At 42.0% G+C, this 27,503-nt stretch overlaps 1 protein-coding gene and 1 long non-coding RNA gene across 2 annotated transcripts in view; one reads left to right on the plus strand and one right to left on the minus strand.

Annotated features, from left to right (window-relative positions):
- Nucleotides 1-27,503, plus strand: part of usp43a (ubiquitin specific peptidase 43a) — a 58,733-nt gene that overhangs the window by 25,175 nt on the left and 6,055 nt on the right. The window contains exons 3-15 of the mRNA XM_052084067.1: nt 825-913; nt 6,736-6,828; nt 8,900-9,035; nt 9,616-9,760; nt 12,342-12,498; nt 13,123-13,234; nt 16,529-16,632; nt 19,961-20,038; nt 20,197-20,326; nt 22,709-22,828; nt 24,353-24,602; nt 24,944-25,102; nt 27,211-27,366. Coding sequence (XP_051940027.1) covers nt 825-913; nt 6,736-6,828; nt 8,900-9,035; nt 9,616-9,760; nt 12,342-12,498; nt 13,123-13,234; nt 16,529-16,632; nt 19,961-20,038; nt 20,197-20,326; nt 22,709-22,828; nt 24,353-24,602; nt 24,944-25,102; nt 27,211-27,366 — 1,729 coding nt within the window. The remainder of the gene's footprint in view (nt 1-824; nt 914-6,735; nt 6,829-8,899; nt 9,036-9,615; nt 9,761-12,341; nt 12,499-13,122; nt 13,235-16,528; nt 16,633-19,960; nt 20,039-20,196; nt 20,327-22,708; nt 22,829-24,352; nt 24,603-24,943; nt 25,103-27,210; nt 27,367-27,503) is intronic.
- On the minus strand, nt 10,888-14,815 carry LOC127613199 (uncharacterized). The gene is made up of 2 exons (XR_007966097.1): nt 14,667-14,815; nt 10,888-11,465 (listed from the first exon to the last, which is right to left on the minus strand). It is a non-coding gene; the product is annotated as an uncharacterized LOC127613199 (long non-coding RNA).

Below are 27,503 nucleotides of genomic sequence, written 5' to 3' on the forward strand. Positions count from 1 at the left end.
AAAAAGTGACACATGGCGTGACACTAGACAGTGTGTGCTCTAGCAGGTTGGGAATTTTGGCCTACAATGTGTTTGGGGCGTGATTCGCGTCCGTCATATCGGCTCGGTCGTCACTGGAGATGTCCTGGAACAGTCATGGAAAATCAACTCTGGATCCGACTACCTTGGCCAAAACACATGCTTGGATGTTAAAAACTAAAAAAATACGGTCTTCGGTGTTTCAGTTGTCGTTCATCTACTTCATTTCGACAGCAAACAAACGGAGAAAGATGACGCAAACCATTGAAGATGAGGAAGACAACACAAAGGTGAAGACGTAAAGTGAACCGTGACGATGATGATCTCAGACGCATATTAATATTGCGTTATTTTTTACTGATATCTGTACTTTTCATCTAATCTTTTTTTTTTTTTTTGCCTGCTTTGATTTTTAACATAATTGTGTATTTTTCGAAGTGTCTCTATACTTCTTGTAGCTATTGTATATATAATATATTTCTTGTCAAATATTCGTAAAGGTAATAAATTGCTTCGGCTATCATGAGTATGTGAGTAAGTGTATTTTGTATTTTACTGTACCCTTCTGTTTTTTTTTGTGTGTGTGATATACGAATTACCCCAATGATCGTGGTCAATTCAATTCCGTGATGCGGTCAGAATGAAGTCTCGTGAATAAAGTTGAGCGCTTGCCTGACATCATCTGTGAACGTGATTCCAAACAGCGACTTAAAAATGTTCTGCCCCACAAATAGCAGTCCAATTCAAATTTGTACGAAATCTAGAGGTTCAAACTATTAACCATCTGCTTTCCCTGATGTCTCCAGGGGCCCAGCTCACTGGAGGACCTGACCAGCATGCAGCAGCCCAGAGGGCGCCACAGTTTTGTCCAGGAACACTTCCAGGCCCAGTACAGGTGAACATCTGGATATTTTGTTTGAAATCCTTTTGGGTTCTTAAACTGTTGCTAATTAGCAACTCTGTTGTCCAAACGTTGGCCAGCAGAAGTCATAACTCAGGGACTGGAAGAGAAATAGTCGCATGAAAATGATTCGAACGTAATTCATAATTACGCATTCTGAAAATGAGTATGAATTGCCGGATGCGTCCAAGTATTGCTTCTGATTTTGGTCCGTTTACAATCGTCTTAGTTTTAATGATTTAAAATTTTAATGTTTTAAACTCGCAGAGCTTTTGAGCAGCTTTTTATCATATAAATACGTACGTGCACAGATGAACTTGACAGCGTGGCGCATGTCATGGGGTGAGATGGTATTTGTGCCTGCTGTAACTCACGGAGGCACGGTGCGGTCCTGTGCACATGGTTTGAGAACACATCTTGTAAACAGAAGAAAATCTCGTTGTCTCTCACTTCCCCGCGGCGGCGCCACTGGCTGTTCTTACGGCAGGTAACATTTGCTGACTGAATATTTTCATAGATGAAGTTGGAATGTTACAGTGACGGGACTTTACTGTATTACATGTTCATGTTTTTACATCTATAAATGTTCATACTGGATTATACGTTGTCGTTGGCGGACATTTTTGTTGAAAACATCTCTTTAGTTCTTGATTGTAAAACGACCACAAGAGGGCGGTCGACACCGGTATCGGATGCTATTGTGAGTGCCAACACTGTGAAATAAGGCCGAGCATCGGGCCACTCCATGCCTGCGATACTTGCTCATCCTGACACAAAAGTGACACACAGGCAAGTTTTTCAACAAATAAGGGGTGCATCTTTCAAAAACAGTCAGCAAACAGAATAATTTGTTTCTATACAGGGTTCCAAGGTTTCACATTCACTGATGTGATTAAATATTTTAAATACCAATGGTTAATTACTTTCAAGGACAACGTGATCAATTATGATGTTCACCATTTTGATACAAACTGATTCTGTTGCCCTCTATTGGAGGCAAAAGCCACATTGCCCTGAGTGGCACGCCAAAAAAATGAAATAAAAGTCACATCTGAGCCAGGGAACGAAATCCTCCTGATTATGTTCAATACCTTGTAAGCGTGAAATCATCAGATAAAGGAGCAACACACACACACACAGTGGGTTTGTAATTACTTGTTTGATTGACAGCTTGTGTTAAGTCCACAGCAGTGGTGAGCTGGTGCTCAAACAGTTGGACGTTGTCTCACTGATTAGCTGCCTATGCGTCAAAGCTCACAAGCTTATCGTGTAACTGCAAGACGAACAAAATTGAGGAACACTGAGGAATAAGATATTTTTTCCCGCCCCTACTTGACGTGTATTCACTTTCAATTTACTTTTCACTCAAACTATAGCAGTGTCGTGGGCCTCTTTGGGCTTAATCCACAAAAATGTTTAATCGTCTCATTGCATCAAAATAAAACGAAAGGATCGACACTTGTCTATGTTGACAAAAAGCCATGAATTAAAACAAGATCAGTGGATAAGACAACCTCACTAATCTTCATGTTGCCGAGCAGCTGAAAACTTGGCATCCATCCACCCATCCATCAAATTTTCCCTACTGCGTATCCTCACTAGGGTCCCTTGATTTTCATTTTGTCTCAAATCATTTGTTGTCAATATACAGTAGCTCACTTCTGTGATCGTCAGTCACAGTTGGCAGTTTGTGACAACAAAGCAATTTCATATACTGGGTTTTGTTTGTGCCGTAACCGTCGACCCGCGACTATCTTTCAAGTCTCTTCCTTCTTGTTCAATTGGTCTCCCTTCTTTTCATCTTCCTTCCCCGTTCTTTTCAAATCTTCTATAGACGCTCCTTAGAGGGAGACAGCGGAGTTCTCTGATCTGAATAAATGTTTGCGATTAGAGCTCGTGCTGTCTTGTGCATTGGGCTGCCGACGTGGGAGTCTGCGCTCGCCCGTGTCGCCGACGCTTGGGTTTGAATGCATTTTTGTCGAGGCCTCGCTCCTCCTCACTGTCTGTCACTCTGACTTTGTGGTGTCTATTTTTATTGGCCTGTTGTCTCCAAGACATCGTCTAGGTCGAAACAAGTTTATGTAATGTGACGAATGGGCTTATATAATGCATGTTGGATGAGAGGAGCTTGTACATAGAGTATGACAAAATCTTCTCCAACGTTGAATTGTGCTGCTCTATGTTTTTTGTGATTTTTTTGTTTTTGTCATAGTATATAATTGTGATATTTTCTCAGTGCACTTTTGGATTTACTGTCCAACTGGGCTCATGGAAGGCCACTTCAGAATCGTTTCTTTTGCTCTTAGCCATTCTGCGGCGTTTTTCGTGCTGTTTGTTTTTGGGTCTGTTTCCTATTTCAAGACTCATGACTATGAGATCAAGCTTTCCGACACGTCGACGCATTTCTCTCCAGAGTGTCTGAATTGTCTTAAATTCATTGCATACTGCACAGATTCAAGACACCCAGTGCCAGATGGAGTAGAGCAGCCCCGGAACACAAATGTACTTTTAAATTGCTTGTATTCAAATAGTTCTCTGGAGTGCCTGTCTATCAAGTGTGAAATCAAACAACCAGCTAAATATTTTGTTTTAAATGTGTATGAATGAGCCGTTAATAACCCCACGCCGAGTTTCTCTGCTTTTGACATTTTTAGCTGTGTGAAGATGTGCCAGAATCTGAAGGTATTTGTATTTGGGGGGGTGGGGGGGATGTCCACATGGATCCGCTACAGTCATGAACAAAATATAATGTGGCTGCTTCATTCATTGGCTGATTGCCTTATGGTGACTCCTCTAGAGTCTCCAAGTCAGGATTTTCATCTTGGCACCTTGATTTTGGAGATTACATTTTAGTTATAATCAAAAATTTCCATTTGTAATGAACTCGCAGTGATTTATTCAGTAAGTTTACCATCACTGATTGCTGTGGGTCTTTTTAATTAAACTTAGATGATGTTAATGATGGCGTGTGTGCGCGTGTGTGTGTGTGTGTGCGCGCTTGCTTCACACGGGTGGAAAGAGCTTGACTGATGCTGTCAGTTTTTGTGCTTTTCTCTTTGCTCTCTCTTTTGTCAACTCGGCTGTCCCGTGCCCAACCCTGTGTTCATATTTAATGCATCGAGCCCCCACTACCCCCATGCTGAGGCCCCCTTTGTTGTCGCTCCCGTTGTCTCTTGGCTCACTCGCTTTTGTTTTCCTATCGATCTCAGATGCTTCTGCCGCCCTCATCATCCAGAGATGATAGTCTGGCCTTGTTTTTGTTCCGTGCTCAAGATCAGAACAGCAGAACCCCCCCCCTTTTTTTTTGTCCCTTAACTGCACATCCAGATGGCCTAATTCAAGGCTTCTCCTCCACGCTTGTGGTGTGCATGCAAATTACGAACGTGTATCTTTTGCGCTGACGCCTTACTTAAGAGGATTTTGTGTCTGTGCTGATACTTTGTATCGCTCGGTCCATCGGGCCAACACTACTATGGCAATTTCGACTCTCTAATCGACACTTCTATGCAAGATTTAAAACCTACGAGCCTTGCGACAGTGGACTCGTATGCATTGGAAAAAAAGGGCAATACAGTCCAGTAATGGCAAAATGATGTCATGGAAAATACAAATTCGAAATTTAGGATTTCCTCAAAAAGCGGTCAACACTATAATAGATGGCGTGTCCCAATTACTCGCTGGGTGAGTCATCCACCTACGATAAATAAATGCCTCTGTTGTAGCAATATTTTTAGTGTTTTATCACTGTAATAAACACTGCGAGTTGTCTTTCTGGTTATTTCCTTGCAAGAAAGAGAAGCGGTGGTACTGGGCAGTCTCAAGCTGTCTCGAACACAACAGCTGCTGTCCCACTTATACTAAACGCTGATTTGCCTTGCAATCTCAAACATACGATTGTTGACTGTTTCTTGGAGCAGAGCATGTTGGAAAAAAAAGCCTTGGCTAATGAGCCACATGCCACGTCGCCACATCTGAAGACAAAAGCCAAAAACACATAGCATCCCAGTTTGAATCATTTTCATTTCGATTCCTTTTTCCCCATCAGGAGAAAACCGTAGCAACTAATTGCCTCAGATCACGAACACTATTGTTGGAGAGTTAACGGTAGAGACCAACCAAACCAGCATTACAGAAAGCCGGAGATAAAGTACGGAAACTTATACAATGTTTTAAATGAGATGTCCCTATATATTGTCCGATTGCTGATTTTAAAATACGGTAAATTAAAAAAACATAACATCAATAGACGCCCAAATTGAGAAAATTAATGCCACAACCACCATTTGACAAAATACGATTTATTATTATTACTAATTAAAAAAAAAAACCCATAGGTGGTTGACTGGTTAGCGCATCGGCCTCACAGTGCAGAGGTGCGGGGTTCGATTCCAGCTCTGGCCTTCCTGTGTAGAGTTTGCATGTTCTCCCCGTGCTTGCGTGGGTTTTCTCCGGGTACTACAGTTTCCGCCCACATTCCGAAAACATGCATGGAAGGTTAATGGAACACTCTAAATTGTCCTTAGGTGTGATTGTGAGCATGAAGATTCAGGATGTCACCCTTGTGCAGATCACTAGATCAGGAAAATAGAAAATATACCGTCGTTTAATCATGGTTGTTACGTTTTTAAAATGGGGCCCTCTTTTAAGCCATTACACTCGAACCCCCTCCCCCGCTATATGGTTCCCATCCTTCTAAACACTTGTTACACTTAATAAATCTAACATTTCAAATGAAAAATGAAAACTTAATACCGGCAGGTGATAAGCTGTCTAATGTTTATGGTAATTGATTTTTGTAAAACAAAGTTCCACTCAAATCAAAGCAGAATCTCCTCCAGATCAACCCTAGGAAAACTAAGGAGTTGGTTGTGGATTTCTGCAGGAAAAAGTCCTCACCAGCACCGATGAACATCCAGGGTATGGACATAGAGAGGGTGACCTCCTACAAGTACCTTGGTGTTCTTCTGAACGACAAACTGGACTGGTCTACAAACACGGACACCCTGATTAGGAAAGGACAGAGTTTCCTACTCAGGAAACTGAGGTCTTTTGGAGTTCAGGGGTCACTCCTTAAGACGTTCTATAACTCGGTGGTGGCCTCGGCCATCCATTATGGCATTGTCTGCTGGTCAGGCAGCATCTCAGCCCGGGACAGAAAGAGACTGGAGCGACTGGTCAGGAAGGCCAGTTCTGTCCTGGGTTGCTCCCTTGACACTCTGGAGGAGGTGGGCAACAGAAGGATGCTAACTAAGCTAAAAGCTATGATGGCCAGTCCCTACCACCCCCTCCAGCCCGCCCTGACAGCACTTGGTAGCTCCTTCAGCCAGAGACTGTTACACCCGCGCTGCAAGAAGGAGAGATACCGACGCTCGTTCCTACCGACTGCTGTCAGGCTGATGAATAAAAAATAACAATCATAATAATGATAATAATTAAATGATGTGAAGGAAAATTGTAAATAGTACTGTGATTTATCCATTTGTGTTCCTATTGTATTTAATTGAAAGATGTTTGTTGTTTTTTTTTTCTCTTTCTCCTTTCTTCTTTCTACATACATTCTTGCTGCTGGAGGCTGTAAATTTCCCCAGTGTGGGACGAATAAAGGATATCTTATCTTATCTTTTAAATAATCGACTTTTTTTTTGACCGATGTGACTTAAAAGGAAGAAAAAAAGCAAGCAAAACTCCAATTGATAAAGCTATGGCCACAAAGAAAAACTCACGATCGAGTGAAGCCGCAATAACCCAATAAGGGAACACTCTATACAATGAGGATAAAATGCTTTTACCTTTTCTTGTCCTTCCTTTCTCCCCAGGTCATCTCTGACTTGCCCTCATTGCCTTAAGCAGAGCAACACCTTTGACCCCTTTTTATGCATCTCCCTGCCCATCCCTCTGCGACAAACCAGGTAAAGTATGGAAACACAGAATTCCAAATCCAGCAGCCACTGTCAGTCCAAACTGCAGCCAACACAAATTATGTTAATATGATACATTAAAAGCATGTCTATTCTGTAATCAGCAAAATAATTGATGATGGCGGCCAGTGAGGAAATGGTCATAACAAGCCAACTAAACCATCCACTTACATTTAATTTTTAAATATGTGTTTACTTATTATTGTGTAATTTCGTGTCATCATTTGAAATGCACCTACAAATAAACACATTTCATTTGGATTTGGGAGCTTGGACCTGCAGTGTAAATCGACTCTAAGACCTGGACTCATCTTCCTCATCTGCAGTATATAATTTTGTCCAATTCCTGCTTTAGTAGGTCTGTGTAGATCAGGGGTGTCAAACTCATATTTGTCACGGGCCACATTTTAGTTCCCGTTTCCCTTGGTGGGCCGTAATGAATTTTGGAAAACCATATAACTGTTTAATCACCTCCACATATTACCGTACATGCACGGCGCACAACAAATTGATGCGTAACTTGTTTTGGAATCAGAAGTCAAGAATAAGGACTGTTATTGTGGATTACATATGACAATTTGACATTTTGGTTCAGACTTGAGCAAGCATCATGGAACTTGACATGTTTGATTTGCTTTCGCGGCCCACATAAAATGATATGTCGGGCCAGATCTGGCCCCCGGGCCTTGATTTTGACACGTGTGATGTAGATGATTCAAGAGATTCATTTTCACTGACTCTGACCGGCAGCGTCAACAGAAAACCCGTACAGCTAACCAATATGCTGTTACATTTTGTTTTATTTTTACATTCACGCCGGAATAAATCTGTTCTTGTTTCACACCTCATGCTGGCGGACCACAGTGGGACTGGCAGAATTGTATTCTCTGACATGTGGTCTCTTTTATTACACAAACACAGCTAGCTCACACAGTCGCTGGTGGGAGTCCATGCTCCTGCTGCAGCGGTATTTAAGTCGAAGGCATGCTGAGTCTGAGGTCCCGAAAGCATGAGCAGGCTAGCAGCAGGACGCGATGCCTGTGTGCTGCAGATAATACCAATAATGCAATTTAAAAATACTCAAACACAACTGTACAGCTTAGTGGAAATAGGGGCTGTGGATATCGTAGCAAAGAAAATCCTGTCCAAATATCGACAAATAGCACACTTAAAAAAAACAAACATGAATTCATCTATACTGAGGAGCTTTTAGACGGGCAAAAACTTTGCTGTACAAGTGGCTGCATGTACTATGAATGTAAACATTTGAGGCGAGTTCATGAATACATCATGTGATGAATTCAAAATGAGTCCTCCAGCACAAAGCTATAACATGACATAAGTTATTCAAAGATGGCATTTCCCAATTCCTGTTGCTCTCAACAGTCATCCTGCACTCACATCCCCTTGTGTTTCTCATTCAGCAGCATCCGACATTATTAACACCACAGCACCTAATATTCTCCCTCCTAACATATTCCCAAGTTGAATTGTGAAGAGATGTGAGACAAATCCAATTAAATATGAAGTCACACTCAGACAAATTATATTATCCATGCCGGTGAAATTGGATTTTCTACAACAGCACCACAAATCAACAATTTCCCCTCTCCCAAAAATGTGCAACTTATCAAAACATATTAAAATATACAACAGGGCACATCTTCCTAATTCTTCGGAATCTTTTCTTTTGTTGTATTTTCAATGATGTAATCAAGTTAAATGTCTGTTTTGTGCAAAAACAAAATACCAAAATGATTGATGCCACCTGTGGTATCCTCCAGGGCCTCAAAATCAAATTAATGCGCAACAATACTGTTATATCGCATCTCCTCAAAAAAAAAAAACGTCCATCCCTCCGATGGAAGATGAAGTTGAGACCCAAATTTAAGGAAAGTACTGGCTTCATTCAAATCTCCAGAGTGGAGTCATTTCAGTTTCACCGCTGACTACACCTGCGAGGGAGTGGAAACTGTCGACAGGAATTTTACTGTGCTTGCAACATGTCTCATACCTTAAAGGAAACACAATGAAAATGACCAATTCTCCTCGCTGTTCGCAGGCCAATGTGTGTGACGTTGGTATTCAGTACAAAGACTCAGCGGTATCTTCGAGTGGGTCTTGCTGTGCCACTCTTCGGTTCATTGTCCACCTTGAGAGCCATGGTAGCAGAGGAAGGGGGCATCTCTGCAGACCAGGTACACATTTTATTTATCTAACTACCTACCTCCCTCCCTAAACCTACCTATATCTACCTACCTATTTATACAGAACATTTTGGTTGAACTCCCAATTGTGTCACTGACTCTTGACTCCACCGTAACTCAGCTTTCCAGCTTTGTGGTCATTGTTGATAGCAGACAATCTTATCGCAACCAACTTGAACTAACTCAACCTCTACCAAGGCGCACCGACTCTAGCAGTCTATGATTACGGTGGACCAGCCAAAGACGAAAAGTGTGGCCCTTCACTGGTCTCACGATCCAACTTGATTACCGCAATTAGCAATTTGATTCCATGAGTTGTTGCGTCACAACATTTTTCTATTTAAAAATAATGAAAGTACATTTTTGAGAATAAATCGGAACAGAACTAAGGAAAATCCGACTTAACAGTGCGAACATGGCCAAGTTGAATCAACAAAACATACTGCGGTGCTACATTAAAGTAGGATAGAATTGTAAGATGCCCGATTCCGGTTTGAAATGCTCAAATTAAGAGTTGAAGAATTAACACATGATTTTGTTAAGTATTATCATTGTGGCCCTCCGGTTGCAGGTCATCCTGGCCGAGTTGTACTCGACAGGATTCCAGCGGTCCTTCTCAGATGACGACGACCTGACAGCCATCGCTGATAGTGATGTCATCTACGCCTTTCAAGCGCCGCCTTTGCATGGTCGTGGAGGCTCCACGCCGCACTCAGGTATAAATTATAACAGGATCATCAATCGGTCGTCATCACTCTGGCCCAGACTTTTACCTTCATCATCCAAATGGTTCTTCTGTTGTGTGTGTCTCTCTCTCTTTCTCATTTTCATTGACTTGCCTTCCCACAAACGCACTCGGATGCATGAAAAGCCCGCCTCGTCTTCTGTGTCGGAATTCTGAATAAGACATTAGCAGGGAGACTGAGGAGCATGACGACCCTGTAGTTGAAATAACCTTCTTAAAATGAAAATTTTAAAAAACGGACCGACACTCGAGTTTGCCAATCTATAGAGAGGCATCAATATCCGCCAGTATTACGGAGGCGTGTCAACCAGCCCCGCAACATCAAGAGCCTTTAAGAGCAAATCTCATCCACCCTCGGGGACATGCGACCAAGGAGCTTTTTTTAATTAACCACTCCGGCGACTTCAACCTCAGAGAAATGATAGGCCGCTTCGAAGTCCCCAGACTCTGCCTCGCCCTACAAAGGTGTGTCAGTGGAACTCAGGAGGTCTTGAGTATTCTCCCCACCTTCTATGGTCGATTAGATGTGAAAATACAGTCATCGAAAACTCATCTAATGATAGCAAGAAAAGTGGCATCTGTCAGAAGGGAATATGGTGGAATTAATTTTCTTATAAGCACTTAAAGGCTTACAACATTGGCCGGGGGATTCATTTTATGCTGCGTTCAAAAAGAAAAACAATCAAAGTAAAGCTCAATAAATTGTAACATATTAACATCAACATTCTTACGATAAACACTCAGATAAAAGATGCCCACGGCTGATGACAAAATCACCTTTATACAATTGTGCATTGATGTCCTCATTTTAGGTGGCTAAAAGTGATGCCCCACGCCGATATGTTTGTATGGAGGATTGGGAAATGACACAAAAAGGGACAGCGAGATTGCCACATCTGGCTTCTTTCTTTGACTGAAACTCTTTCTTCACAGTCAGCAGAGAGCTCAGGTGGTCTGTGGCCACTGATGCTTGTTTACAGTCATGACCTCTGATTCATGCGAGTTTAAGCTCACAACCCTCTGCGTATTTTTAGTCAGCGTGCACATTGTTAGTGACTGGGGTCACTCGCTTGTTATTGAAGCACATCATACCAGAAGTCTTGCTTGGGATTTTCTCTTCCATTTATTTGTGGTTGTCACACGTTAACACACATTTCTCCTTAAAAGTTCGAAGCATGGATAGATGAGTTGTTGGGCTGGTGGATGGATGGATGTTTCAATGAAAGGTGGGGAGTCGGTCACGTGTTGCAAATCATTCTCAGATTGTGACCGTCAAGTTTTAAGCAAATCCCACAAGTTATTGTGAAAAACGATCAATCTCCTCGAGTGCGCCCAAAAATTTCAAGCGAGTCAAGTCATTACTTGGTTGAACAGGCCAAGCCAGTCGCCGTTTTTACTGGAGTGATAAAATATTGTTTCCATCCTTATAAAAGTTTTAAATACCAAAGTCAGATGAGTCGAGTCTTCCATCACTTTAAGACATGCAAGTCCCAAGTCTTAAAATTGCGGACTCGGTTCTGAGAAGTCATTTCACTCAAGTTGCCCCACCTTGCTGCTTGCTCCTCATCAAGACTGGAAATAAATGGTCGGAAAATAGTTGTGTCCTTCCTTCTTCTGAGAGAAGGCGCAACACGCGGGCTCTTGTGCTCCAGTGAGAATGACCTTATCTTCACCTCCTACAAGCAGAAAGAGGAGGTGAGAATTGGCAGGTGTCTGGCACAAGTGACTTGGTTCTTCCCCGTCATGCACAATATATTCCTTTTGAACATCCCGTTTCAGGACTGGACATAGGTGTTAGAAATGCATTTTGCAATATAAATAACACATCACGGTTCTTTGCAAGTTCTTCCACACCAAACTCATCCAGGGCTGTCTATATGTGCATAAAGGTCATTTATTCATTATCCATTTGTCCGACTTTAGTTTTTTAAAAAATGGTGTGTATTTTTGCTGCAGTTTTGCTCAACAATTTTTCAGACTGAAACTTAATGAAGGACTTAATTTAAAGTGGGTGCATTCAATATGGTTGAACGTACTGACCTGGTTTCCTGCGTGTCAAAATGTGTGTGTTAAGATTTGCTGTGAACTTGATCGGTCAAGAGGGCTTAAACAAGCGCTGTATAATGAAATCATCCACTAAAGTCCAAAGTTGTGTTTCTCAGAAAACAAGACATTTGGCCTTTTGCATCTCCTCAAGCGATTAACCAATTTTCATCGCTGTGCGTGTGAGGTGCATGTAAGTGTCTGTCGTAACAAATGTTCCTGTTCCAGAGAGTGGAAATACAAGTAGCAATTTTGCAGTGGCTACTCGTGCGTAACTGAGAAGCTTTACACAATTTACACCTGACAGTCTGGATTCTTCATTCGGTGCACTTGCGCAGTCCAGGTGCCCTCACAAGGATACTGCCAGACCCATATTTATGTATTGTAGAGCTCGGGCTATCGCCCCATAATTTATGTATTTATTATGCAAGTGAACCTAATGACTCATCCTATTACCGGTATACTGTTGCATCCTTAAATTTGTCCTCCTCTGCTCTTCTATCCTCAAGGGTATCACCACAGCCTCCCCAATTCCCCGTACAGCTCTTCGGCTGCGAGGTTGCCATCATCCGGCACGTTATCCACCGAATACCTGAACCAGGGCGGCTCCTCCAAGGTTCTGCTTCTCATCTGCAACACGTCCGGATGTGCTCAGCAGGCAGTCAGGTGAGCTTTGGAAAGCAACTTTCTCGGTTCGCCATGACAATAAAGCAGTAGTATATTGGGCTTTTGAAGGGAATGGCAGAGATGTCACTCTTGAAATGCCCAGCAATAATTTAGAAGTTAATGACGAGCCCTTTGCTCATTGCAGAACTCATCGAAATGAAATGGTCCTCCTCTGGAAAACACTCAGTCATTGAAATGGGGTTCTATGTCTTTGAATTCAAATGGCCAAAAAAAAAAAAGCCAAAGTACTGTATACCTTTATTTCAGTTGTAAGCCAAGACATATATGAGGATGGATTGTGTACACTTTACTGTGCAATTGCCCCTTCAGGCCCATTATTCTATTTTCCTTTTCGATTGTGGATGATGGATTTAACTGGGTGTCACCTTCACTCACTCTGCTCACCGGAATTGTTTGTGATTATGTGCTAGGCATTCCATTTTTCCTTGATAATGTTTACTCAATGCAGCATCGACTCTCCTGGCTGCTGACTTTACTTGTCGGGTCATGTCATTAATCACCAGGTGTGTGGGTTAGAGGTCCACAGTTTTTTGCTTTGACGTAACTTCTGTATTCCTCGGGGTGATTTTTATGTACTTCCCCCCCACCCCCTGCTTTTGTAAGGTTCGGTCCGCCATTTCTCATGTTGGAAGACAGGACCATCTCTTGGGAGCAGCTACAGCAGAGGATCCTCACCAAGCTCTATTATCTGATGCTGAACAGATCTCAGGCTCAGGTAAATGCCATCAGCTCCAGTAGATACTGATCCACGAGGCTCACTGAAGCCAGAAAACAAGTGTGATGGAGTTTCATTTACAGTGGACTATCCCCGAACTTGAATGCAAATGCCCGACTTTGATTTGTTCACATTAAGAAAAATAGAATCACGAGAGAGGAATGCGTCTGAGCTGGCTGGCTGACAAAAAAAAATTAAGTCAACACAAATATCCACACTTAATCTTGTAAGAGTTCAGGTCAGGGATCAGATTAAGAATGGACTACATGTATTTAGTCCAAGACAAAGTATGGGATGAGGACCGACAATTAAGCAGTGTTCATGTGAAGGGATACATCTCCCAAACAGCAATGTCTGTGCACTTTTCATTGTAGCCATCACACCTCATCGAAGGTTAAATGTGATCACGGTAAAGAATTACTTTTTACAACTGTGCGACAGAATATTATTCTGAATATTAAAATGTGATTTAAAGCAATGCTTGTACTGTTATGAGGTTTTCGGATGGCGACAGTTTGACCCTGTAAGGACTCATTATTTTTACACTATTTCTTATAGGAACTGTTTTTAATCAAATTTAATCTGCAGTCAATTTTTGAAATGACTGGTGTAGCATTGTAGCATATTTGTCCTATGAATGCATTAGAAAGTTACTATTAACTTCATTTTAACACTGCGTTAAAATTAAAAAACTTTGTTCAATTGTCCACAGTAGTTATACATTCTATTTTCACATTTAGAATCTCTGGTGAAGTATTTTTTTTTAATTCATTTTCTCAATTTTATAAATGAGTCAACATACGAATCTCCTGAACCATAATTTACCACACACTGTGTGAATTATTGCACTGTTGACTTGTGAGTCCCTCTAATTCTTGGCCTGTGGTCAGGGTGACTAATGGCTACTGTCATTAAGGTCCTTTTTTATTCATTATGTCTTCTCTTCTCGTAAAATCAACAAAAATGAACCTGGCGTTTTAACTACCCCTCCTCCCCCAAGCACATAATCACACCAAAGTCAAATGAATGTGTGGTTTTATACATCACCATATAAACTACTCAGGTACCATGTTGTGGCTTTGGCTCGTCGCAACAGGGGTTGTCACAATGAGTCACTTAAATGATTTGTTTGGCACAGGACAATGTCATTTGTTACTTATTGTAGTGCATTGTTGACTATATATTAGCACGATTAAATCCAATTTTAGGATTGAAGCCATAAAGAATAAGACTCCCCTTCCTAGTAGCCTTGCCAGACGTGTTTGTTTCCTCAACTGCAGAGAGTACCAAGTACTGGTATATCTTGATAATTTAGCAACACCATCAAATAAGTGGCATTTGTACAAACGAAGCGACAATAAGACACAATCGTTGCGTTAGATTTACACTTAAGCATTAATGGACGCTTAGCAATAGTCCAATAAGCACTGACATGCATCTGATCTGCCTTCTTTTGTGATCTTTTATCTGTCCAAAAGAAACACTTTTGCCTTCCTTAATCCTCTTTCTGAAAGCAACCCCAGGTTCTCAGGTTGCTTGCTGTGATACAGATGGGGACAAACATCTCGTGGTGGGAAGTGGGGGAGAGGGGGGAGATGCTGTCGTCACACTGCTAACAAACATTTCACTTGGTTTTTTTCCCCCCTCTGGTACAGTCCGAAATTGTTGAAGTGACTCCGGCATGGCTTATTCTTGTATATAAGGTGTTGTGGTACCACCCAGAGGTTTCTTGTGGTGTTACAACTTTGGGTTTTGGTTTGCCTTTGAGAACCCTCAAGACATAACAGACTACAGACAGTACAGGTACTTGCAATGATGGGCGCGTTCCATCTTTTTTTCTAAATACTACTACTACAAAAATATTTTACAGTAATTATCATCAGAGCTTGAGAGACGTTTTATTTTGAAAATCAAGCGCATCTGCCTGTGACTTGAACTGTTCACCTTGGTCATGCTATATGAGGAAAAAGTAAGTCCATAAACTAGCAAAAAGGGGTTGGAAAGAAAATCATGCATTTAGAGCGCAACTTCCAAAAGCGGAACAAGCCAAATAGTCAGACAGAAAAGGAGTCGGCAACCACCAATCAAAACAAAGCAATATTTAAGAGACAATGAGGGCAGTCCTGGACTCCTGCTAAGGGTTTGTTGCTAAACCCAATCGCTCTACGTATTATGTTGCAACAGGTTCTCTTTTGCCATATTTTTTTATCACTATTATTTTGAAATATATTAATTATTGTTTTGTTTTGGATTGATATGAAAAATTGTGCATATTTTCCCCATAATTGCCCAGTCCAATGGGCCAGTGTGCAATTGATTAAAAGTGATGTCAAGACAAATTCAGATAAACTAAGTAATGTGTTCTATCTTTCTGCTCCTCATCAGTCGATGGGCAATGGAATTGCTTCTTGTATTTATTTATCTATTTATTTTAGTAAGCCCAAAAAGGAGAGTGTGACAGTAATCAATATGCTCGGAGATAAGTGTGCACTGAAGCACGTCTGTGCTTTCTTAAGAGACAGAAAGAATGGTGCTGAAAAGAATATTGTGATTCACTGTTACAAAGATGCAATTAGACGAGGACAGAGACTTTTCTTAAGCCCACATTTATTGGAACATTTTCAAAAACTTGGAGAAGTGCTGTCTTGGTCCTGTCTGAAAGCCAAGATAGAAATGTTTTGTGCAAATCATTGATACCCAACTCAGATAATCATGTAACTGGTTTAAAGCAGTCTTCTCTCAATTCGTACTTTAAAAAATGTCAATTCGGCGCTTGTCTGTGATTTGTCAGCTCTGTGATGTTTCAATGATTACTTTTCAGAGGGGGCCTGACAATGGCCATCCTAACTGTCCATGTAAAGACCCCTGCCTCACAAGAACATTTTCAATGGCTAGGATCTCCTTTTCTTTGATTATTTTGTTTATCTGTACTCTAGTTGCAACCAAACTTGAAATTCAATCAAACACGCAAAGCTAATACTCGTTTTTTGAAGGACCCTAAATTATGGTTACAGTTATGTATGTAATGTAACTAAAAATGTATTAATCTCAACAGGGAGCGTACACCTCAATCTAAACTAGACATGTATAAAATTGTGATTTACTTTTTGTGCATACGTGAGCTCTACCCCCTGTTAACATCTGCTCACATACAACAACGAATTCAAGTAACCACGTATAAGCACACTGATCCACTCAAAATAATCCACCCAAACCAGCACAAATGAGGCAACCCCGGATATGAAATGTCTGAAGATATTTCAGTCGCACTAATGACTATGTCTCCAATTGCAGAACACCAGGGCGCTGTTTAAGATCAGAGTGGTTGGAGGCTCGGCATCTTATAGCTATCTTTCACCACAGGACAGCAGACCGCTGCACCACCCTGCTGTTGAGAGGTAGGAATCGCACCACTTGTAGATGGAGCCATCCATACGATGCAACAATGACAAAAATGCTTTTGTCCCCAAAATGGATCACTGAGAGTCATCAATTAACCTAACATGCATGTTTTTATTTAAAAAAAAAATACAGCCTAAAAAAGACAAATTGTGGTTTTCACGTCTGCATTTTCGTTTGAAAAGCTCTTTTGGTTTTTAACAAGGTTAAAAAATAGCAGCAGCTCCAAGAAAATATTTCAGTTAAAATGTTCAATTGTCTGAAAAATGTTCAATAACTGAGCTATGATGTCAAATTTGGTCGAAATTTGATTTGATTGAGAAAGATACAAAAATAATTTTCTGAAATAATCTCCCGTGGATAGTATTATTTCATTGAAATATGAAAACAATTTTTAGTTCTTCCAAGTCGTAACTTGGGTATTTTTGTGACCTTAATTTCATGTGTGTGCGTATGTGCGTGCCTGCTTGCTCAAAAATGATTACCGGTACTCTTCCTGCTCTCTTTTGTGAAGTCGGGACAACGAGAGGCATCTATTTGAATAGGATAGCACATTGACTACTGTATGATGGCATATAAGTCACAGTGCTTCCGTACGATAATCAGCAACTCATCGAGAGTAGATTTGAAGGGTTTACTCGGACCATTTGCCACTGAGCTGCAGGCAAGGTCATGCTTTTGGGTGGTGCTGAGATATAAGACGAAATGTCAGTGTTTGCAAGATTCAGCAAGCATGTTGAGCTTGTTTTTTCTTCTCCTTTTGGCACTGAGGCATGAAAGGACATTCTTAAGTGAACCTACAAGCAGGAGAGTTTGTTTTAAAGAGAATCCAATGTGTCGCAGTCAAAAAAACAAAAAAAAACCACTTTGGACTGAGCCAATTTACCGGCAGACCGAGAAACACTCTTAATACCAGCTCGCGGGGAGTAAGTGCCTCCGTGATGGGCTCATCAGGCTCTCAAGACTTTTGTGCCCAGGCAGGTCTCCTAATTTAATATATTAACCTAAATGTGGCATTACCTTGTCAGCTGAATTATCCTTTTTATAGATGTGTTTTCGTGTTTTAAATTCTCAATCAACCTGCCATCGATACAAAATCCCATGAGGCCCTGAGGCGTATTGCATACAACCTTAAGAGCAAGGTTTTTCTTCGCCGGCAAAATGCCGACGTAATTTTGAGAAAATGGCAATCATAAACAGTTTAGCGATGTAATGATGATGATTAGACGCTCCAAGGATCTAATTCGAAGCTATAGTTTTTAATATCCCCAAAAGTTCCGTTTTGTACCTTCAGATGAAACAAGTTCAGCATTCCTGTCACCTGAAGACTAGCTGTTGCTGTAAACATTCAGCCAGGGATCTCATGGGACGTCAAGCACAATTGAACAAGATGAGCAAATATTTGGGACGACTGATAGTCTGCTCGAAGTTGAAATGCTGCTGAATTCTGACACGGTGTATTCTCTACCTGACATCAAAACTCACTCGCCGTACTCTGTAAATGTGACACCCATTATCACGACCCATCATCAGACTGTTGGAAACTTAGTTTATTCACAACGTTAAAACAGAAGTCTTTTTTAGTCTTGTGAATGAAACTTTCATTTGGAACCGCAGTGCAAGGACGTGCTCCTTAGTAACAGGCACGACAAGCATAAGATGATGTGTGTTATTCATGTACAATGGTTGAACACAATGTAGGCCGCGATGCGAGTCTGACCATTTTACTGTAGTAGAATTACCGAATCAAATATTCTAAATCCTTTGTTTAACCGAATGAGATTGGGAGAGAGAGTGTTGAATGACACAAATCATCTATTAGGACTTAATAGTCTTTTAAGAGTTAAGATAACCTTTGTTATATTCCGCAATATCAACCATCTCCGTCCCTCTCTCACTCCTCACACCACTGCTATCCATGTTCACAGTCTCGTCACCTCCCGTATCGACGGTTGAAATTCACTTCTTTTCGGTGTCCATCACAAATTCCTCCATAAACGTCAACTTGTTCAGAATTCAGCAGCCCGGATCATCACGAGAACCCCCTCCTTCCATCACATCACCCCGCAGCTCCACTGGCTCCCTGTCAAACTTGGAATCCATTTCAAAATACTTCTCTATATATTCAAAGCCATCCATAACCTTGCCCCCCCCCGCCCCCCGTATCTGTCAGATCTTCTTCAACTTTCCATTCCCTCTCGCTCACTCAGGTTCTCATCCTCCCTCCACCTCTCTCTGCCCTCTGCCCGTCTCAGCACAATGGGGTGCAGAGCCTTCAGCCGCTCTGCCCCCAAACTCTGGAACTAACTTCCACCCAATATTCGTAATATTGACTCTCCTTCCACATTTGCGCTATATAAATCAGCATGTATTGTATTGTATTCAAAACCCAGCTCAAAACCCACCTATTCAGACTTGCATATTCAACTTAAATCTTCTTTTATTTATAATTTTATCTGTGGTTTTATTGTTTGCTCTTGGTTGTAAAGTGTCTTGGTGTTGAGTGCTGTGAAAGGCGCTTACAAATAAAATGTATTATTATTATTATTATTCATCCACCCGTCAATATTCTACTGCGAATGTTCATCCTCACATTCACATTGTTGAATAGTTAAGTCTTCAATGGAGCTTGACATGCACGATTTTACTATGTGGGAAGGAGCAGGAGATATCGGAGGAAACTCACGCAAGCATGGGCAAAAAATAGGAGTCATGAATCATGACTCCGGCTAATCATAACCGGAGTCATGATTGGCCAGTGAGGAATTCATAACAGAGAAAGAAACCCCAATTTTCCAACTCCTCAACCCCTCCCATCTCTAAAAACAGCACTGACACACACACACACACACACACACACACACACACACATATTCAATTCATTCATTCAGTCATGCATTTTCCGAACCGCTTTTATCCTCACTAGGGTGGTGCTGGAGCCTATCCCAGCTGTCTTTGGGCAGTAGGTGGGGGATACCCTGAACCGGTTGCCAGCCAATCGCAGGGCACACAGAGACGAACAACCATCCGCGCTCACACTCACACCTAGGCACGATTTTGAGTGGTCAAACAGCCTGCCGTGCATGTCTTTGGAATGTGGGAGGAAACCGGAGTACCCGTAGAAAACCCACGCAGGCCCGGGGAGAACATGCAAACTCCACACAGGGAGGTCGACGCGCTAACCACTGGACCACCAGGCCGCCCCACTTTCAATTAAATTCAATATTCAATCGCATTCAAATTAAAATAGCAATACGTTTGTTGCCTTCAAATTTGGCTGTGCCTGTGTTTTAACTTGATGCTATTTGCACTCTGTTGCCATTTTAGAGCACTGAAATGTTGTGGCCCCGGGGGACCTCCACATGTGAAGGTTGTCATCGAGTGGGATTACAAGCTTAAAGACTGGTAAGCGGCATGAGCGTAAAGTAGAGTGGGATGCATAACCCCCCCCCCCCCACACCCCACCCATACCTAGTGTCCGCCTACGTTTTGACAACGATTTATGTCTTTGGCTGCCTGAGAGCCAAAATTACAAGGTTGACAACACAACTCGTCTCCTCCAGTCTGTTTGGCAACATCCAGGAGGAAGTTGTTCAAGATGCCGAAAGCGTGCGGAACCAGCAGCAGCAGCACCTTCAGCAACATAGCTGCACTCTGGATCAGTGTTTCCAGCTGTATACCAAAGAAGAGCAGGTGAGCTCAAACACGTTCAACAAAACGATTTGCTTCATTTTCAGTGCGCTTTGCTTCCCTGATGAAAACAAGCACGTCATTGTTTTGACGGCTTTTGCCCATTTCTTGCTTTTTTCGGCCTCTCTTAACCATCAGATGGGAGAGTCTTGCAGGTGTAGTCTTTGTTGCAGCAAAAAAGTTGCATTTGGTGACTCACACCCACCCCACGCACAAAGCAACTAAGCACTGCACGTCGACCAATGCCCGGAAGAAAAACTGCAACCCTGTGTAAGGTTCTGAGTCTACGTATACAGGACAGCTTTTGTTTGTTTGTTTGGTTTTTTTTTGAACCACAAACACATTGCGCAATTCTCAAGGAAATAGGGCTGCAAATACCAAATATTCAAATAATCGCCTCATCCGGGTTCTTATTTTGTTGATGAATCGGGAAAAAATATGACGAAACAGGGCAGGCAATGCCCAAATTAGTTTCCGCAATTGCGGATTTCAAAGCTCTCTGCGTAATTGAAAGCAATCGGCAGCAATAAGGTTTGAGGTGCAGAATATGACATGTCGTTTTCATCCTGGCGGCTAGACGTCAATGTCGGACAAGCTACGTTCACGCTGCGGCGTGCGACGCTCATTTTGTTTGTTAACTCCGCTCTTTTGATGTTCTCGTTCACATTACAAAAAAACGAATGCGTCCTCCAATGGTAACTGTACGCGTTGGTGAAGTAACACACATTAATCGGTTATCAAAATAATGATTGATTAATTCGATAATTGATTAGTTGTCGATGGACGAATCTTTGCACCTCGACAAGGATAAAGTGGATTGCCAGAGAGAGCTTTTGGATGATGGGTGGCTGTTTCAGAGAGGCTGTTGGCGATGATCGCCTGCCCCATTCAATGAGTGAACCTGCGAAATTCGGTGGCAGAGACACTCCACGATTTGCTTTCTGCTCACAGGTACACATTAAATTAGAAATATGATGACATATTGTTTTAAAACACAATGTAGAGTCCTGTACATAAATGCATCTAAGTGCTGGATCTCGCTTGCGCCCTTCTTGTGCATTTTCGTTTTATTCACAACGTTGCAACACTTATTCAACAGCGATCCAAACGTTGTTGTAGTTTTGTCATTGCCGAGAGTGGGGCATTTAGTTTCACTTTATCTGCTGAATCTTTTTCCTCTTCTCGTGCTCTTGACCTTGCCGAGGCCTTTCCTTCCTTTGGAAGTCAGAGTTGTTGAAAAGAAAAACCCTACCGGTGCGAATTAATTACAGTATATTCCATTGTGTTTATTATAAGATAAGACTGTATTTGACCTTGAACCAAAATCAGAACGGTTAATTTGTTTAGCTCATTAATTTTTTTGCCTCTTTCACCACAGCTCTCTCCGAATTTTCTTGAACTTGAACATTTATTTTATGTTTCTGACATTACGATTTGTGACAGATGCACAACACTCTTCCAAATAATGAACATTTGAGGGCAATAATGCACTGCCATTAAATTATGCAAACTGGTCAGTGCTGGAAGCATCGACTGCGTCACCATATGGTGCTGAATTAACGTTTCGTGGTTCATCAGAACGTTGCCATTTTTTTTTCTTGAATAAAAAGTTCAAATTAATACCCAAGGGCATTCAGCAAAAGCAACAGTATGGCTGAAGCCTCTATAACAGCTCCATAATTATACTTTTGTCCATCTTGTGTTGGCTTTTTAGCTGCGTGTAAGATCTAGATGTACATGATTGATTGTGGTGATGTCATAGCTTGGATAAAATAAATCAAATTCACTCGTCTTCTGGGTTGAATAGAGGTAAAGTCTTTTGTAATACCCCTCATTTTTATTCCACTCTGGAGCACAATGGAAATAATTTGATGTAATCATGTCAGCTTGTTTCTGAGAAAGTAAAAAAATTCATTACACGGAACAAAGTGAGGCAAAAACTGAATTTTTCTCCCGCGCAGCTTAAAGTGTGTGCGTGATGCGGGCCGTACGTTTCCCTTGGAGATCCAATGAGAATGACAAGTGCTGACAGCAAACGTGTTTGAACACGGCAGACCGCCATCCAGTCACTTTTCAGGGACTAATGATGACACCAGTCATGAATTTCCCCTACAACGACCATAAATGTCTGTTGGTGACTTATTTTTGTGGAAACAGCAGTGTCTTGCTTGCCAGATATGGTTTATGGTCTTCAAGCACTTTTGAGCTGGAGTCTCACTTTTGAAGAACAAATTGAAAGTGGAGATAAAACGGCCATTTTGTTGGTTTCATCTAAAAATCTACTGTGGTGGTGTATAAAATGCTAAAATCGCTGTCCAATTCCTTCTGGGCCCAACTGTCTTTGGAAAACATGAAAACATTGAAGGCTCATTGAACTGATTTCAGCTGGCCCCAGATGACGCCTGGAAGTGCCCCCATTGCAAGCAACTGCAGCAAGGCATGGTCAAGATGAGCTTGTGGACGCTGCCTGACATCCTCATCCTTCACCTCAAGCGCTTCCGACAGGTACGCAAGATGCAAGCGGCACAGCGATTCCATTTTATTCCACATATTTTGAAGCCTCACAAGGTAACGAGCAGCTCGACACATTTCCTGGAAACACACGAAAGAGGTTCCGGATTCAACCTCTTTGTAGGTTGAGAACCATATTTAATGATAAAATATGTAATGATTTCCTGTTGCTGGTCCCTCTCTCTGGAATGACCTCCCACTGAACATTCGGCAAGCCTCATCGCTGCCCATCTTCAAAGCCCTCCTCAAAACTCACTTGTATTCTTTGGCATTCGACTCAGCACGACTTAGATTTGTTCTTGGTTTTACTGTTTGGTGCTTTCTACCGCCTTTATTACCGATTGGTCTTACTGTTTATTGTGCATGTTAAATTGCTCCATGTACAGCACTTTGTATGCAGCGATGGCTGTTTGAAAGTGCTCTATAAATACTCTTGACTTGATAATATTAGCAATACATCGCATTCTATATCGTAAGATAAGATATCCTTTATTTGTCCCACACTGGGAAAATTTACAATGTATGTACGGAATAATAAACAGCATTGTGGTGGGACTGAATAGAAGCATTCTTTATTGTCCACTATGATGGGAAACTGTCAGGTGACAGACGGCACTAAAGTGTTGTCAGCCATCAAACTGAGGCAAGATTTCATAAGATTGCGAATAAAAGTAGAGGTAAAATAAGTAGAGCTGTTCATGTCATAAGAGTGTATTGCACATTTTGTCAAATTCAGGATCAGAAGGGCATTTGTGATCACAGCTTTATTCAAAGTACTTTTGGCCAGAGGTCCTCTTTCTCACACTTCAGAAGCTCAAGTTGACAAGACTGAGGAAGAAAAAAATACATCTGCCAGAATTTTTCTGAGCTTTCCACCCCATCCTGTCACCGTAAATGTGGACAAGAGGCTTTCAGCTTTGACCAAGTCATCAAACCATGGACAAGTCTCTACATGTGCAGAATACACAAGATCTTAAATGATTGCCCGAGTGATGCACAAGTATAGCTCAAATATTTTCACCAAGTCACTGTAAGCATTTCTGATACACACACACACACACACATCCATCCATTCATTATCTAAGCCGCCGCTTATCCTCGCAAGGGCATGCTGGAGCTTATCCCAGCCATCTTTGGGCAGTAGGCGGGGTACATACACCCTGAACCGGTCGCCAGTCGATCGCTGGGCACACATAGACGAACAACCATCCGCGCTCACACTCACACACGGGAAGAATTTGGAGTGTTCCATGAACCTGCCATGCATGTTTTTGGTATGTGGGAGGAAACCGGAGTACCCGGAGAAAACCCACACGGCACAGAACTCCACATAGGAAGGCTGAGGCGTAGAATCTAAGCCAGGACCTCTGCACTGTGTGGCAGATGTGCTCAACAGTTTATCCACAGTGCCACTGGTCATTAAACAATGTGTTTAAATTATCGCGACTGGCCTTTGCATTGCTGTACAACTGTATTGTGTCATTCGCAGGTACAGTCATGAGGTATTTTTGCCAACAGGTAGGCGAGCGCAGGAACAAGCTTTCATCACTGGTGCATTTCCCGCTAACTGCCTTGGACATGGCCCCCCATGTTGTTAAGAGAAGCCAGAGTATGCGTAACCTGAATAGTGGGCCGTGGCCCGCGGCCTGGCCAAAACCCGCAGGCCAACACCACTCGCCTGCAGACATGACCCTGCCACATGAGTACCTGTATGATCTCTATGCCGTGTGCAATCACCATGGAGGAATGCACGGGGGACACTACACTGGTATGAATGTATGCTTGTCTAACGGGGTCTCGGGGGCGGGGGTGTTACGCTAAGTGCATATATATTCACCGAACGAGGGGGTCGCCATAAAAGAATCTTACCTAGGGCGCCACATCAGCTGGGACCGGCTGCGTAGATTGTTTTGATAGATTGAGGCCAAATCACCAATTTTATTCGGCATGTTTTTCCATTCATTCAGTTCACCCGCCTGTGGCTGAGGCCAGCTTCTTGCATGCAAATATTTCACATCAGGAGTTCAAGGAAATTCTCCTCATTTATTTACTCCCAAACAATCTTTGACAATTGTAGCATTGACACACGGTGGAAATATTTGTCACCAGCCTATTGCCGGAACTCAGTGGACGGTGTGTGGTACAGCTACGATGACAGCAGTGTGGACCTGGTCCCTGAGGAGGAAATCTGCACCAGAGGGGCCTATATTCTCTTCTACCAAAGACGCAACATCATTCCTCCGTGGTCAGCCAGCAGCTCCTTCAGAGGTATGCTTCCAAATACCATGGACAGTCAAAATAAATAAATAAATATTATTAAATAAATAATATTTAATAGTATATAAACGCGCAAAGGGAAGAGCATATTAATCCTTTCAGGGACAGCGTTTATTACAGTGAACATGTTATCACGTTACAGGGTGCATGAAAGGGTTATGGTTATGTGAAGAAATATTGAAATTAGGGCAGGGGAATAAAACATGTTGAGCAGAAAAATAACAACTGTGACAATTTTGTAGGTATCAAGAGCCCAGGTTAGTTTTACACCATTGATGATGTCCTGCAATAGTAGTTCTCCATTTTGCAGACTGAATGGAGTGCCAATCATGTAATCATGAATACTGAGCTATTAATTTGTGGTGTGGATGACTCTTAAAATTGCATGTGAGTAATTAGAGGTGTGAATTAATGACACATTTCAATGGAATAACAATATTTGGCCAAAATGTAACCTGCTTATGTCAGCAAATCCAGATTTAGATGAAATTAACATTTAAAATAAACTTTTTTTTTTTTTTTTTTGCATCAGGTAAGAATGTGAGCAAAACCGACAGGAATATCGTTTGATCTGACAATATTCTGAATTTCTGCATTCAATTTGGCTGTATATGTATTCAAGCGTTCAAGGCTTCTTTGTCAACTCAAAAGTTACTATTTGCAATATTGACCTTGACATTCTTTGTGGCTATTCACTTTTAACTTTGTCATGTGTGAGGAGTCGACATAAAATCGATCTCTATTTCTCATTATGAAGTATTCGCCAGTATTCTGGTTTCTCTCTGAGTTGCTAAGATATTGGTTTCTCGCTATGCGTCAAAGCAAATCAAAGCCGCCACAAACTAAAAGACACATTTGGCCTAGCTCAGAGCCATGCAACTTAGTTTGATACAAACAAAATGCTGAAAAATGAATACTTTAGTCAATTAAAGGTTCCCCTGGATGCAAGCATTTCTTTGAATGAATTTTCCTAAATGGGAGCGTTAAATTTTCCCAAATAATGAATGCAGTCTTGTAAGGTTCAATTTACGATTGTGAACAAGACAGCTCTCTCTCAATTCTCAATTGCATTAAAGAGCACTTTAAAACAACCACCGCTGTTTACAAAGTGCTGTATATGGAGCAAATATATACACAACAATAAACCATAAAACAAAATAACGAGGACATTAGAAAGCACAAAAAAAGAAAAACTAAGATCAAGTCTGAGTCATGCTGACTCAAAAGCCAAAGAATACAAATGCGTTTTGAGACAAGTTTTAAAAATGGGCACTGGGGGGGGTACGTGCGGAATGTTCAGTTGGAGGTCATTCCAGAGAGAGGCACCGGCAACGCAAAAGGTATGATTCCCCTCTGAGCCTCCGCTTGGTTCTTCGTACCTCTAATAATGTCTGGTCTGCATACCTCAGGCGCCGGGCAGGTGTGTAGCTCAGAGAGGTAAGGTGGAGCGATGCCATTTAAAGATTTGATGAACAAATATGAGGATCTTAAAAAGAAGTCAAAAATGTAAAGGAAGCCAGTGAAGTAGGTGTTACGTGCTCCCTCTTACGAGTACCAGTCAACAGGCATCCAGCGGCGTTCTGGACCAACAGGAGATGCCTAATGGAGGATTGGCTGACTCCAAAGTCAAGTGCATTACAATAATCCAGCCGGGATGTGACAAAGGCATCAAATGCTGTTTCCAATTGGATGAGAAAGAAACGCAAGACCTTTTCTTATATTAAAATATCCAAACATTAACTTTAGTCAATTCAACTCTTGCGTGTTCAGGCATCCTGATCACGGTTGGACATTTTCCCCGGAAAATGAGACAATAGCCAGCGGCGGAAAGGCAACGCTCTGTATACTGAAGCATTTGGTCTTTTGAATAACAGCTTGAATAAATTTTAAAACACGGTGCAAGCATTTGACTCTCAGAGCATTTGATCTCAATAACTCCATATCTGGCACAGAGGCTCTCGTGAACCTGATGTCGTAACACTTTTAAGTTCCTGCTCACTTTTCCAAAAGTCTCATTCCAAGTGCATAGTGTTCCAGCAAGTGTTTTACATAATGAATGGGTCGCACTTTCCTCCCCCGCTGCCGTTTGTCCCCCTCAGGCTCGACAAGTTCTTCAGTATCAGACCACTGGTTGATGCGCCTGACAGGAGAGAGCAAAAGAGGCAGCGTGGTGTCGCGCACCTCGACCACATGCCCGTCTTCCGTTCCCGACCCCCCCGACTCTCCCGTATTCTTGGAAAATAAAGGGAAAGGAGGTGAGAGTGCCTGGGGTCAGTGAGTGTCTGCAGTGAGGCTGCTTTTGGGATTGACAACGAACTATTTCGCAATTGGGGCTGTGGAATGCTCGGGGTTGCAGCATCACTTTCTCAACTCGCTGTGCGGATGCCATGTT

The sequence above is a fragment of the Hippocampus zosterae genome, chromosome 13, assembly GCF_025434085.1.
Source record: "Hippocampus zosterae strain Florida chromosome 13, ASM2543408v3, whole genome shotgun sequence".
In the NCBI taxonomy this organism is placed as follows: Eukaryota; Metazoa; Chordata; class Actinopteri; order Syngnathiformes; family Syngnathidae; genus Hippocampus; species Hippocampus zosterae.